Source organism: Giraffa tippelskirchi, chromosome 6, assembly GCF_054371585.1.
Source record: "Giraffa tippelskirchi isolate mGirTip1 chromosome 6, T2T-mGirTip1v1.2.pri, whole genome shotgun sequence".
Taxonomy (NCBI): Eukaryota; Metazoa; Chordata; class Mammalia; order Artiodactyla; family Giraffidae; genus Giraffa; species Giraffa tippelskirchi.
Genome location: NC_137280.1, coordinates 36,646,055 through 36,661,294, shown reverse-complemented (window position 1 = coordinate 36,661,294; position 15,240 = coordinate 36,646,055). Strand labels below are relative to the sequence as shown.

The 15,240-nt window shown below is 32.7% G+C and overlaps 1 protein-coding gene across 4 annotated transcripts in view; it reads left to right on the top strand.

The window, feature by feature from the left end:
- The window catches only part of ZC2HC1A (zinc finger C2HC-type containing 1A), a 52,261-nt gene that overhangs the window by 24,173 nt on the left and 12,848 nt on the right, over nt 1-15,240 (top strand). For 2 of the 4 annotated variants that reach the window (XM_081503768.1, XM_081503766.1), the window contains exons 5-7: nt 1,451-1,599; nt 6,977-7,076; nt 7,698-7,797. In XM_081503768.1, the coding sequence (XP_081359894.1) occupies nt 1,451-1,599; nt 6,977-7,076; nt 7,698-7,797 (349 nt within the window). Of the gene's footprint in view, nt 1-1,450; nt 1,609-6,976; nt 7,077-7,697; nt 7,798-15,240 lie in introns of all 4 variants that reach the window. The other 2 variants (XM_081503767.1, XM_081503765.1) reach the window with 1 other exon arrangement.

Below are 15,240 nucleotides of genomic sequence, written 5' to 3'. Positions count from 1 at the left end.
TATTTTAATATAGCAAGTTAGCTGCTTTAAAATTGTGTTAGTATTCTAGATTGGGATTAATTTGTTACTTAAAGGAAGGTTAGATATGATGCTTTATAACATTTTATTGTAGAAGAGAGGTTGATAAACAATTTCTATAAAGGGCCAATAGCTAATATCTTAGGTTATCGCAAGCCATAAGCTCTCTGTTGCAGCTCTCCTTTCTGCCACTGTTTCTAGAAATCAGCCACAGAAAATATGTAAATGGCTGTGTTCCAATAAAATGTTATGAAAACATGTTGCAGGCAAGCTGGATTTGGCCCACGGGCCCTCGTTTGCCAATCCTGTTTGAGTCTTAGTAATTAACTTTAATGCTTTGAGTATCTCCGGAATGTTCTATCTGGGTGTGAGTCTCTTCTGTTTCTACCTTAATTTTCCCCATGAAGTTGAATTCTCTTTGTTTTAGAGGTGTTTGTATATTGTATCTGATTCAACATAGGTATATTTCTCATGTTTGCATAAGTCAGAGAGAGTGGCAGTTCTTCAGGATAATTTGAACTTTAGAGATTTTTTATCTCTTGGCCCTAACAAAACAACTTCTTTGTTATTAAAGGTTTTAGATGTATTTCACTAGTTAGCAGGACAAATTTCTGAGCTTGAGATGAGTGTAAATTCTAAAAGGCAAACTCCATCTCAAAAAGTAAACCTTTGGAAATAAATTGATTTTTTTTTTTTTTTTGGTGACCTTGCTAAGTTGTTATGTTTATTCCTTCTTGATATCTCATAGATTTGAAATCTTTTACACTGCTATAAAATTTGATTTTTTCTGGGATAACTTTAAAATTTAATTTTATAAGAAATTTTGTTTATAGTATGCATTACATTTGGGAAGCATATTTAATCTTTGAAGCATTTGCTGTTTCTTAAACTTGAATTAATTATGTTAATGAGATATATTTTTATCACTTCTTCCATCTGTTGGGACCTCAAAAGAAAATAAAACTGTAGAAAGTCTTTTACATTATTTCTTGACAGCTTTCATCTAACCAAAAGTAAAGATTTTAACAGATGAGCCCAATTTTTAAAGTATATTTTTAATGTAATGTGTTATTACTACTTAACCTAGTCTACCATATAAAAAATATATGTATGATGAAAACATATGGTGTTATAGGGGCAAAAATGACTTAACATTTATCCTTATTTTTTGTAGTAAGGATTTATTGTTTTTCACCCCTCAAATTTGATTGTAAGCTGGAAGAAAATCGTGATTTAGCATATGCTAGCAGACTTTTTTTCTTAAATGTCTTTACTAAGTTCCAGTAAGTCAGGTTAGGTGGTTATAAAGAAACAAGTTTTTGCTTCGCAAACATTGTTTATATTTCTTAAGTTACTGTTTATAAAACTTATAATTCTTTATGTCTCATTTCAAGTATTTTGTTACTAATATGTTTCTTTTTTTCTATTTTAGACTATATTCAGTGTCCATATTGCCAGAGAAGATTTAATGAAAATGCAGCTGATAGACATATAAATTTCTGTAAAGAACAAGCAGCACGTATTAGTAATAAAGGCAAATTTTCTACTGATACCAAAGGAAAATCAACTTCTCGGACACAGGTAATCCTTGTAATCATTCCTACAAATAACTAATGAGATAATTTAAGTTCACTGTTTTGTGTTTGTTCTTTACAGAACATTTAACTACAGTTTTCTCACCTGCTAAAATTTGTGTATTAATGTTCAAGGATTTAGTGACAAATTTGAATGGCTATTAGAGAACAAAATTTGAAGTAGACTTGACTTAGTAAAGACTTAAAAACATGCGTATTATCATATGTGAAACAGACCGCCAGTCCAGGTTCGATGCATGATACAGGATGCTCAGGGCTGGTGCACTGGGATGACCCAGAGGGATGGGATGGGGAGGGAGGTGGGAGGGGGCTCAGGATGGGGAACACATGTACACCCGTGGTGGATTCATGTCCATGTATGGCAAAACCAATACAATATTGTAAAGTAAGTAGCCTCCAATTAAAATAAATAAATTAAAAAAAAGAAGACTTAAAAACATACAGATTTAAAGAGGTATTAGGGAAAAAGGGAGAAAGGGTTAAAAATCGGTACAGCAGATTCAGAGGAAACTAGAGGGGTTAAATGAGTGAGAAATTGGCAATAAAAATTCACATTTGAAAATCATGTGAATAATGAATTTTCATGTGATATGTGAGTAACACATTTCAGGAAATGAAAGCATAGGTTCAGATCCAGACTTCTACTTGTGAACTTTTAGGCAAAAGTGACGTTAATATATGTAAGCCTTTATTTCTTCACCTGTGAAGTAATCTGCATAACTGTTGTGAGAAACAAATGAAATGATGTATGTGAAAGCAGTTAGAGAACCATAAATCATAAGAGAATTTTGTAATGTGTGCTTTATTTTTGCACTACTGTTGTTTTTCTGTAAGTATATTGTTACATAAAAACTTTGACAGTATTATACTTCTAAGCAAATTTTATTTTTCACAGAGCTTTCGTTTGTTAACTTTTGTTTTGGACTGTAAATTTAGCAAGTGGTAATAATCAAATTCACTTATCTTGTTACTTATGAATAAAATATTGGATTAAAAGATCCCATTGCAATTGAGACCTCCTTGAGAGAATCCTGCTATTGAATTTCTGTAAATATTATTGGAAATAGAGCATATGATTATTACCATCATCATTGTGGGGAAAGAACAGCAAAGAAAACTCATTTTGAAGAATTTCCAAAACAGATGGCAAACAAAACATATCTTTTAAACAGTTTAAGAACACCCAACAAGATTTTTAAGAATAAAATAGTAGAGCAAAGGAAATAAAATAGGATGTGTATATTTTAACAACGTGGTACCAAATGATTCAAATGTAAAATCCAGATAGTTTTTAGTTCCCACCTTAAATTTTCAGTTCTGATTCCATGCCCAGTCATATATATTTATTTCAGTCTAATTCCATATTTTCTCATCTGTGTTCACTGGTTTTTGAGTAACACTGTACCAAGTACTGGGTCTACATTAGTAAACTAAGTAGAATACTTTTCCTAAAGATGCTTAAATGCTTCCTTATCATATTTAGCAACTATAGTCTGGCCTTATTGCAGCCCACTACAAATATAGTGACGATCAGGTTCTTGTAGTTAAAAAAAAAGCTCTACCATTCAGTTAATAATGAGCTTTCATAATTCTTCTTCATTGGGAATTTTATCAAGTTCAAGCATGGTTGTATTAAAGTAGACCCATGAAGACATAGCAGACCAAAAAAATGTCATCTAATGTATGCTAAATTACATAGTTACTTGAAAAGAACAAATTAAATAACCCATGCATAATTTAGATCCTGCATCAGATTAGGTTAGGTTGAGTTACCTTATGAGTTTCAAGCAACACAGTAAGTATTCTGTGTTTAGGAATTTTCAGTATTCTGACTGATTCTTACCCTACTTATTCTAAAGTAGTGAAGTTTTAAGTCTGAAAATGTGCCGTTCAGTTGTTAATAGTGTTTTCTGATTATTAAAGGGCTTTCTCTTCTCTATGGAAAATTAACTATACATGTATATATTTTAAAAGTTATCACCATAGTTAATATTTAAATATTTATCTCTAAGCTTTTAGTTTTTACAACACTTTTATTCTGACTTGTTTCTTATAGTTTTCCCCAGTTATTTTTTTTTTGGTAAATTATATGCAGAAAAAAATGCACAACACATAAATTCATGTGTAACCACAAGAACATTGAGAAATAGACTATTCTTAGTCTTACAAAAGCCTCACTGAACTATTTCAGTCCCAGAATGTAATGTTCTCTCACTCTCAGCCCCAAGCATCCATGAAGTAGTCACTATTTTGATTTTACATATAATCAATTTTTGCATTTATTTATAGTCTCCAGACCATGATTATATTTTTATCTATGATAGCTTTATAAATATTTTTCTCAAAGTATAGTTGGTTTCCAGCTTGTAGCTCATCCAGCCCGGGATTTCTCATGACGTGCTCATTTCTTATGATGTAGGTTAAACAAACAGGGCGACAGCAGACAGCCCTGTTGTACTTTCTCGATCTTGAACTAATCCATACAGGGTACTAACTGTTGCTTCTTGACCTGCATACAGGCTTTCAGGAGACAGATAAGATGGTTTGGTATTCCCATCTGTAAGAGCTTTCCACAGTTTGTCATGATTCACATAGTCAAAGGCTTTAGCGTAGTCAATGGAACAGAGATAGACGTTTTTCTGAAATTCCCTTGCTTTCTTGATAATCCAGTGAATGTTGGCAGTTTGGTCTCTAGTTCTTCTTCCTTCCCTAAACCCAGCCTGGACATCTGGAAGTTCTTGGTTCATATAATGCTGAAGCCTAGCGTGCAAGATTTTAAGCATGACCTGACTAGCCTGGGAGATGAGTGCAATTGTCCAATGGTTAGCACATTCTTTGGTACTACCCTTGGGAAGTGGGATGAGTATTAACCTTTTTCAGTTCTGTGGCCACTGCTGGGTCTTCCAGATTTGCTGACATAATGAATGCAACACCTTGATGGCATCATCTTTTACGGTTTTGAATAGTTCTGCTGGAATTTCATCGTATCGACTAGCTTTATTAACAGCAGTTCTTAAGGCCCACTTGACTTCGCACTCCAGAATGTCTGGCTCTGTGTGACTAGCACCATCGTAGTAATCCGGTTCATTAAGATCCTTTTTATACAGTTCTTCCATGTATTCTTTCCATCTCTTCTTGATCTCTTCAACGTCTACTAAGTCTCTACCATTTTTATCCTTTATTGTGCCCATCTTTGGGCTGAATGCTGCCTTGGTCCCATTTTATCAGAAATGAAAAGTCTCTGTGAACATAAATATTTTACCAAGGAAATGTATTAGGTTTGTGATCTGTATACAAACACATGAAATAATCACCTCCCTAACACGTGGTAAATGAAACATATATTGAGTATAACTATAAAAATAGATTTTGTTCTTCTGATCATTAAAATGAATTTATGCAAAATCATTGCTAGCTAGAGTCATCCTGAATACCTAGCAGAAGAATTTCAGCTTGATGTGTAGAACAGATAAAATACAGCTCAGTAAGGAAGGAGTCATACTATCTAGGTCAGGGGAACAGCCAGTTACTGAGAGATACATGAGGATGTTTTAAACAAGAGGCATTCAGAGTAGTATGAGGAGTCAGTAAGAAAACTAACCTGACTTGTTCTGGTGGAAAGTAATAGGAAATACTGTAGGAGATAGATACAGTTGGGCTAGGTTCTCATCATCTCAGAAAACCTGACCAATAAACTGAGTAAAATAATAGGAGGTCTAATACAGAGCAGAAGAACAAAGCACTTTTTGAAAGAAATATTCTGCCTTTTTCTGTTTATAAGCCAAAAAGTTAATATAGAAATTCCTAATATATACATAAAAATCTTTTTTCCAAATTTATGATGCTGCTAGGGCTCTTCCTGCCTAAAACTTGACCTCTCAGTGTATATTGTTCTCGGTTTTGATAATTAGCAAAATGTGAATGAGTCACCAGTCCTGTTTCTTAATCCAATTTTATTGACCATATTTTTAGTAGGCATGCCTCTAATATTTTGACAAGTCTTTGTTAGGTCTTGTTTTCCACAGTGTTAGTTTTAATCTTTCCTAATGTGTTCAATAGTATTGATATTTTCATGGGAAAGACTGATACTACTGGAAATACCTCTTAGGTTTTCCAAGAAACAGTATATTTAATGGCTACATATACATTTCCAAAGTCTCCTAGTCATTTTGTTCATTTGACGGACAGTTATTGAACGTTTTCTAGTTGCCAAGTGGTTAAGAAATTGAAGTTTCTGGCATTATAGTGTCAAATGTGCTTGTTATTTGTGTGTATGTGTGTGTGTGTGAGACCCTTTTACAAGATTTATTTTTGTAAAAGGTCAAATACTGAATTTTGAAGACTTACAATGTGTGACTTTAATGTTTGTGCTTAGCCAGCAGTTTTTAATAGCAGAGCATCTTAACTTTTATACTAATAATAGGTTATAAATATGATTTGATTTTTAAAAGTTGGGCTTAAAACCAGTTTTGCTCTTAAAGTCCTAAGCATAGGGCTCAAGTACACAGGCAAGCACAATAATCACTTTATAGTTGGTGTACAGGGCTAGGACTAAGACAGTATGAGTCTTAATTCCTATTCTGTTAAGTCGGGGTGTAACCCTGGGCAAGTTTACTTCTTTATATTGGAGTGGGTGATCAATAAGATGCTTTTATATTCAGTAACAGGAAAATTTTGTTTAAGAGACAGTAAAACAAACTTGATGGTGATATTTCTCTATAGAGAAAAAAATGAGAATAAATGAGATAAGCTGAAATACCGTATCTTTTCTCAGCCCATATCCCATTTGTGTAACATGTTCTGGTGAGGTTAGTGAAGAATTAGCTCTTTATTTTCACATTGGGGCAACAATCCATTAGACAGCTATTTAAAACTTGTTCAGGCTTATATGTGCTCTTAGGAATTTTCATCAGTAAGATATGTGCCTGGATTAGATATATGAAATATAAAACCATGCCAAGGAACATACAAAAATCTTGACCTTTAAAGCCACACCACCAAGTGAGCATCTTTGGGCGGTTTTAAGTTTTCTAATAATATGGTTGGCATTTAAAATCTTAACATTAAGGAAATTTTTTCCATTTGATCCATTTTGTTTTCTTTGAACTGGGAAAAGTTACTCTCTATTTTAGCAGCAGAACATCTGAGCCAAAATTTTAGTACACCGATTTGGAGAAGGAACATTTCTTGGGAAACTTCTCTCTAAGGTGATATATTTTAACCTACTCTTTCTAAATTTGGGTAATTTGAGTAGGTGGTAAAACATCTGACTCACTTAAGGGAATGTCTGCTTTTGAAATACTGGTTTGTAATCCATAATCAAAATGTAATGCTGATAAAACATTGTGTTTTCATTATTTCAGTATAAGCCGCCTGCACTTAAAAAGTTAAATTCTCCTGGGACCACCTCATCAGGATCATCACGATTACCACAGCCAAGTGGCACTAGCAAAACTGTTGCAGGTAATGAGATCTGTAAAATAACTTGATTTTTTTTTTTTTTTTAATATCAGAATCAGTAGAGAAGGAAATGAAGACAGTATTCTGTTTTGGATTATTAAAATTAGGTTTATTAGGAGTTGATGTGGAAGATAAGTAATTATTTTGGGTAAAAATAAAGTAACTTTCAGTAGCTTCTACTTTAGATGTTTTGTAGTCCTTTTTTAGCCTAAATGTCTGTCCTCGAGGTAGTTACCGATATATCATCTCTTCAGAGTAGTCAACCAAAGCCCTTTTCTTGATTCTTTGACCACAGTATTTTTTTCCCTTGTTTCTGTCTATACCTGTCTAAACTTGATAATTATCCTTAATAGGCAAATATTTAATGGTTTAAAGAAGATCTTGATTGCTGACATGTACTTTCATGTGTATGTAAATTGTAAGAAAGAAGTAACAGAAATTAGAAATGAAAGATGCTGTATCTTGTTCCATAAAAATTTTATTTAATTTTTGATTTGATAATTCATTTTGATATTTTGCCACGAAGATTTATTGCCATGAAAGCATTGTTTTGTCAGATGCTCTGGTTAATGTGATTTTTCTTTTTCAGAGTGTTGTTAAAACTAATACCTTTTTTATTAAAAGGTGCTCCATCAGGTAAAGTGTCTTCAGTTGGCAGCTCTTTGGGAAACAAACTTCAGACCTTGTCTCCCTCCCATAAAGGGATAGCAGCCCCTCATGTAGGGTAAGTCTACACAGAATTTAATTTCTTAGTGATATGTATATTCATATATGGTTGATACTAAGATTTTATTTTGTTTAGGTAACATTGGGTCGCACAGAGTCAGACATGACTGAAGTGACTTAGCACACACACAGTTGGCTTTTTCATTAATCTCAATTTTATAAGTTTGTCTTTTAATATACTGCTGGTCAGGAGCTCGCACACTGCTCTTGAGAATCTGAATTATATAACCATTTTGGAAGTAGTTCTGGTGGCATTTATCAAGAGCCTTAAACATTCATATTTTCCATTTCATAATTTTACTTCCAAGAACCTAGTCTAATGAAATTACTTAAAATACAGTAGACCTTTTGTACTAACAATTTTTTTAAAGCATGTATCAGGCACTGTGCTAGACATTTAATGCTATTTTTATTAGAACCACCCTGCTGCCATAGGAGGAGAGGATCAGAGAAGCAAAGTAATTTGCTCAAAGCCACACAGCTGTCAAAGAGTTGGTAGCATGCTACAAATTAACCTCTCTTTGGTGATAAGCATCGGTCTCTTTACATATGGTTTTATTATAATGTAAAAAAAATAATGTGTAGCGATGTTTGAATATCAAATTGTGAAAATATACAAAGCGATACTATACAATCATAAAATATATAAATTTTAAAAAGATGAATCTACTGTTATTGGAGAAGTAGGTTGGCTATAAACTCCATGTATACTTTTATAGAAACTATAAAAATTTAATACTATTTATGTTTCTATAGTTTTATGTATATGCTTTTTAATAAAGTAGCATAATTAAGCCTTCAATTATTTTAATGTGGGAAAATTCATTGATAACACTAGAGTTTTTAATAGAAATCTTTCTATTCTAGTAGAAACTCACTTTTTATCTTGATAAACAGTAAAACTAAGGGATGGCCATATGATTATTAGAATGTGGCCTTATTCTTTATATTTACAGATACTGTTTATAAAGTTGGTTTAGGAAGCGTGACACACGTTATTTTCAGATCTGCAGTCTCAGTTTGGCTTTTATGTAGGAAACATATAGGATAGTATCTCAATAGAGAGTCATTACCTTTTGTTTCCTGATTTGGACTACATATAAAGTGTTTAAAATCTAAAGATAGTTTATTGTAATTATCATTGTAGAAAAAGAACAAGATCTGATTAGTTAAATGCTTTCTCTTTTTGTCATGCTTCCAAAAAGAAGAGACAGGCTATCCTTAAGAAAGAGACAGGTTATCAGTAGAACAGGTGGTTGAGGTAAAAGTTCTCATCTTCCAGTCCTAAAAAAAAAAAAACTGATCTGATTTTCTTTTTATAGCATCTCTACTGAGTTGACTCATTAGATACGTAAATATAGAAATATCAATATGTTTTAAGTTTATAAATGGGGGTTTAATTTACAGTTGACTGAATTATAGGCTGGTAATTTTTTTAGTACCTTTCCTATCATACTGGTAATCTTAACCAGTTGGCAGTATTAAGTTATACTGGCACTCTTTTAAAAGGGCATGTGAAGCTGGCTGGTAAAATGAAAAGGGCTACTGGATTTTTGGATTAAAATACTAGATTTCTAGATCCTTCTTTTCCCCTAACTAGTAGCAACCTGACTTTGTTCTTATCTGTTTTCTCTTTCTTGCTCTGACAACTTTAACTCTGCTTACACCTTGACAGCTGATGAACATTTATTAATCTTTAAGATAAAATGTTTTTACTAATGAGCAAAAACTTTGGGCACAAGAATTTTACAAGTTTTGCACTGCTATAATGCTATAAAGATTTAAAAATTTTTGTCCCACATTAAACTGTCAGGCATGACTGTTTAAATCTCATTTGTCCATACAATATTTGATGCTTATATGTTAAAGGACTGTTTCTAACTGCTGGCAAGAGAGTGGTGATGTATGCTTCTGACCAATATAATTACTGTATTAACTGATAGTAATATGACTATTATACTGAATAGAATCATTCATAGCTGTCCAGTTAGTGACAGAACTTACTCCTTTTTTAGAATTACTGGGGTAGTGGTTTGTCTCTTTCCCTTACTAACTTATAAAATCTGTGATGGCAAAGCTCTATGTCTGCTTTGCTTACAGATGTAACTACAAAATGTAGTATAGTGCTTGGTATACAGACACACAAATTTTTGGTGTATTATATATGAAATAATAGTGAATCAATAAAGTCAGTTCCTGATTTGTCAGCTTTTTGCAACATCACAGAGTCATGGTTCTGGTACTTGCAAGGTAATTACTTGAGGTTTGTATGACTGTTCTTTTGTCTTTTCATACTGAAAATGGAAGGCAAAAGAGAAGGGGGTGGTAGAAGATGAGATGGCTAGATGGCATCACTGACTCAGTGGGTCTGAATTTGAGCAAACTCCAGAAGATAGTGAAGGACAGGGAAGCCTGGTGTGCTGCAGTCCATGGAGTCTCAAAGAGTCAGACATAACTTAGCAACTGAACAACAATAAAAATGATTATCATGATTTTTATTGACACAGATAATTCAGGATTGAGTAAAGACAGAATTAAGACATCTGGTTAGCTATAATGTTCAAGAAGTTGAGCATCTTTTGAGATTAGTAGAATGAGTCATTTTAGTGGTTTGGAATTATTTAAAGCCTGGTGTGTATAATCTTTATTGTGTTTGCCTGAATCGTATATATCAGTGATCTATAATATTTAGCATAAATCTCACCATAGAAACGTTTATCTTTTTACTTGGGAAAATTCTCATATGTTTGATAATTGTAGACAACCTTGGGTCAGCTGATTTTAACAGAATTTTTTAAAGCAAAATGCACCCTAATAGAAATTTTTGTCTTGTGCCAAAAATATTTTTTTTATTCCTAGGGATATTAGAAGTATGATGAAACCCAGAGTTTTAAATAAATATTGCCATACTTGAATTTTGTCAGAGAGTTTACACAGTTGTGCCTTTAGAATTATGTTTTCTTAATGGTTAATTACTAACTTAAATGAGTATTTCAGCTGATAATTTTCAATAGTTAAATTATCAAATTGCAGAGATTTACTTCTGTTCAATTACTCTGAGAACTAGAAGTTTACTTTGGAGATAGGATATAGTAGGTGTGGTAAAACTAGAGAAACAATGCAGGTAAGGAGCATTTTTTTTTTTTTTGATGAAAAAAGAAGTTGGTTTCTCATGCATTATATTAATAGGAGTGAGAAATGAATGTCTAGGTTTTGAGTATATGTTTGTATGAGTGGAAACAGGCTTTTCTTATAAGCTAATCTTTTGATGTGTGTGGTTTGTATGTACCATTATTTAGATTTTTATGAACTTCTCTGACTTTCATTATTGATCTAGAAATGCCTCAACCTAGAATTGCACAGTTTGGCTTCCTATATGGATAACAATTATTTCAACTATTAGACTAAGGAAGCTCACTTTGCCATGGAATCGAGTTACTGCATTATCTGTATAGAATTTGATGAATGAGTTTAGGATCAAAAGTAGAAGTATGGGAGGCTTCAAAAATATGAGTGCCTCGAAACATCATAGCTATAGATGTCCACAAAGATACAAAATACCTGTTGGTAAAATTTTTCCCCAAATTATTTCAGAAGTCATCTTTTTCTTTTATCTCTTCTGCTCTGTTATAGGGTACAGGACTGAGTGGCTTATTTCCTAAGAATTCACTTTCATGGTCTCAATGATAAACAGGGACCTTCCCTAGGTTAAAATTTATCTCAACTCAGAAATAGATGGATATGTTGCCAAATATTTGCAGCATTGCCAAAAATGCTCATTCAGCAATGAATATTTGGAAAGCCTGCTGAAGCATTGTTCCTTTCTAGATATACTACTCATATCATGGCAGTTACATATAGCTAGAGATAGTCCTTTTAAAAACCCTGGGTCTATCATTTATATAAATGTATCAGCTTGACAAAAAGTTACATATTTTTGTCTTGGACTATAAGATAGTGATTTTGATTGTAACTCTTTATGGTAAAATTTTAGATCATCATTGAAATCTGCCTTTCATTTAGATTTTCAAAAATTTAAAATACTGGCATCCTCTCAAGTATGAAATTTTGATGTTTTAGAGCAGGTGATCTTTTTGAACTATGGTCTGAGGGCCAAATCCTGCCCAACAATTGTTTTTATTGGAACATGGCTGCACATGGCCAATGGTGAATTGTCTATGGCTGCATTCATGCTATAGTGGCAGAGTCGAGTGTGACAGAGACAGTATAGCCTACAAAGCCTGAAATATTTACCTCTTGGCTTTTTATAGGAAAAGTTTGCCACTCCCTGTTTTAGAATGGGTAAGTTATCATAGGAATTTTATTTATAATTTGCAGGTAGGGATTTTAAGGATTCTTCATTTATTCCCAAAGATTGAACTGTTTTTAAAGTCATGTGGGCTATCTAGGAAGTTAGACCATATATTAATGTTCCAGTGAACCAAAGGGTTTTTTTTTTTAAACTTTCATTAATCCATTCAAACACGTTTCTGTGGTTGAATTAATAGTAACAGATTAAAAGTATACTTTCATGTTGACTCTGACCAAATCTAAGTACCAGTGTAAGGATATATCCTTGAACTTCATATGGGAATTCTATGTTTTGTATATCAGATGGGAATTCTGTTTTGTATATCAAATTGCTTAGTATACACCAAATTCATGCTGTGTAGATGTGCTTGGTTGGCTTTAAAATATGTTCCTTCTTTTCTTTAATAGCAGCAAGACTGCTTTTACTGCTAAATGAATTTCTTTATTCCTGCCTTAATATCTTTCAGACCTTTCGTGTAGCATTGTCATTACTGAATTGGACCCTTTAAAAGAAAAATAGCATAGACTCACTCTGAAAACATTGATGTTGATAGTTCTGTAATGATTACTATCACATTGAAATTACAATTCTCAAACTTTGTAAATAAGGTAAAAATACATAATACAGTAGTACTCTCATTGTACTTTTCCAAAATTTATTATCAGAGTAACCCTAGATGTAGATAGATGTATAAACTAAGTATTAAAATCACCAGTGGTGATGTTTTTCATAGCTTGAAACATTGAAGACCCCTGAGGGCAGGGAAAAACATATAATAGAGAAATTCCTACTTCCTTTACTTGTTTTATTCACTTCCTTAAGTCAGTTATCGATGGTTTGCAAGACCAAGAAACATATCGAGAAGAAACTTCGACCAAAGAGCAGTCAGTTGGGTTTAAAACTTTAAATTCCTTTTGAAAATATGTCACCACTTTTGCAAAGAATTTGATTTCTTTCCAAATATCTCTTTATCTTGTTGCTGCTTTGACTTATTTTTAATGCTACTGAAGGAAGAGGGACAGAAAAGAAATGGTTTAATAGAAAAGGAAATGTGGATAAAGAATCATTCTTGTTCACTAAAATAAATGTGAAAATGGTACATGTGAGCTGGTCTGGATCCAAGTCAGTTTAGGAAAATATCTAAGTATTTGAAAGATCTTTTGTTGTAAACTGATAATTTTAGCTTTTTAAATTTTTTATTGATGTATAGTTGATGTACAGTATTTACAATTTTTAAAGGTTATAATACATTTGTAATTCTTAGAATATTTGGGTATATTCCTTGTGTTATACAATATATCCTTATAGCCTAATTATTTTATACATAGTAGTTTAAACCTCTGTGTCCTCCACCCCAAAGTGCCTCTCCCTTCTTCCCTCTTCACACTGGTAACCACTATCTTTGAGTCATTTTCTTTTTTGTTACATTCACTAGTCTGTTAGATTCCACGTATGTAATGTAATAGTATTAGTATTTGTAATTTATATACTTTACATATTTTATATACAAATACTATTAGTAATAGTATTTGTCTTTCTCTAAGTGACATACTTCACTTAGCATATTACCCTCCATGTCTATCCATGTTGTTTCAAATGGCAAAATTTCATCCCTTTTTATGGCTGTGTAGTGTTCCATTTTCTGTTTGTGTGTGTGTACATATATATGTATATACCTCATCTTCTTTATCCATTCATCTGTTGATACACACTTAGGTTGCTTCCAGTATCATGGCAATTATAAATAATGCTGCTATAAATGTTGAGATGTGTGTATCTTTTTGAGTTAGTGTTTTTTTCAATGTATATCCAGGAGTGGAACTACTGGGCCATGTGGTAATTTTATTTTTAGTTTTTTAAGAAATCTCCATATAGTTTTCCACAATGATTGCACCAATTTATATTTTCACCAATAGTATAAGAGGGTTCCCTTTTCTCCACATCCTCACCAACATTTGTTATTTGTGTCTTTTTGATGATAGCCTTCTGACAGTTGTGAGCTGGTAGCTCATTGTGGTTTTAATTTGCATTTCTCTGATGATTAACTACAATGAGCATCTTTTCCTATGCCTTTTGGCTTTGGAAAATATCATCTTTGGAAAATATCTAGTCAGGTCTTTTGCTTTTTTGATGTTGAGTTGTATGATCTGTTTATATATTTTGGATATTAACCCCTTATTGGTCATACCATTTGCAGATATTTTCTCCCATTCATTTGGTTGTCTGGTCCATGGTTTACTTTGATGTCCAAATGGTTTACTTTCATTTTAATTAGGTCCCAGGATAATTTTTAAATTTATTTAAAACCTTAACATTGACTATCATTTCAAGGTTTTTCAAATATGTATGTTAGCAAAATTTTATATGTAAAAGCACTTGAATAGATAATTAATTTATATGAAGACTATATTTATTAAAATTATATAAAATACATTTATGTGTAAACTTATATAATCTTGATTACATTGAGAATTTAAAATTTATTTTTATTTAGTTAGACCTTGAAAATAACATAGCATAACAATAGAAATCTACAGTGGAATGAAGTGGTTTGAGCTTAATAACATTTACTAACATTTAGCCTAAGTAACATTTGAATTGTGATACACATACATAAACACAGGTAGACCTAGACCTGGGTCTCCTGCATTGCAAGCAGGTGTGCTACCATCTGAGCCACCAGGGAAGCCCAGCCTAAGTAACATTTGAAAGGATTGGGGGCAGGAGGAGAAGGGGACGACAGAGGATGAGATGGCTGGAAGGCATCACCGACTCGATGGACATGGGTTTGGGTAGACTCCGGGAGTTGGTGATGGACAGGGAGGCCTGGTGTGCTGTGATTCATGGGGTCGCAAAGAGTTGGACACGACTGAGCGACTGAACTGAACTGAACTGATACACACATTCATATACATGGGTAGACAAACCAATTGAGTTGAATTTCATTACACAGGTATGTGGTAGTAAAATCATCATTGAAATCTGCCTTTTAAAAGATTACATTTTTAAAATCTGAAAATACTAGCAATCCTTTCATATATAGAAAATATGTAATATTCCCAACAGAGAATTGCCTTTACATTTTTATTAGATTCTACTCATCTCCTTTGTTTTATCATTTGTTAGATT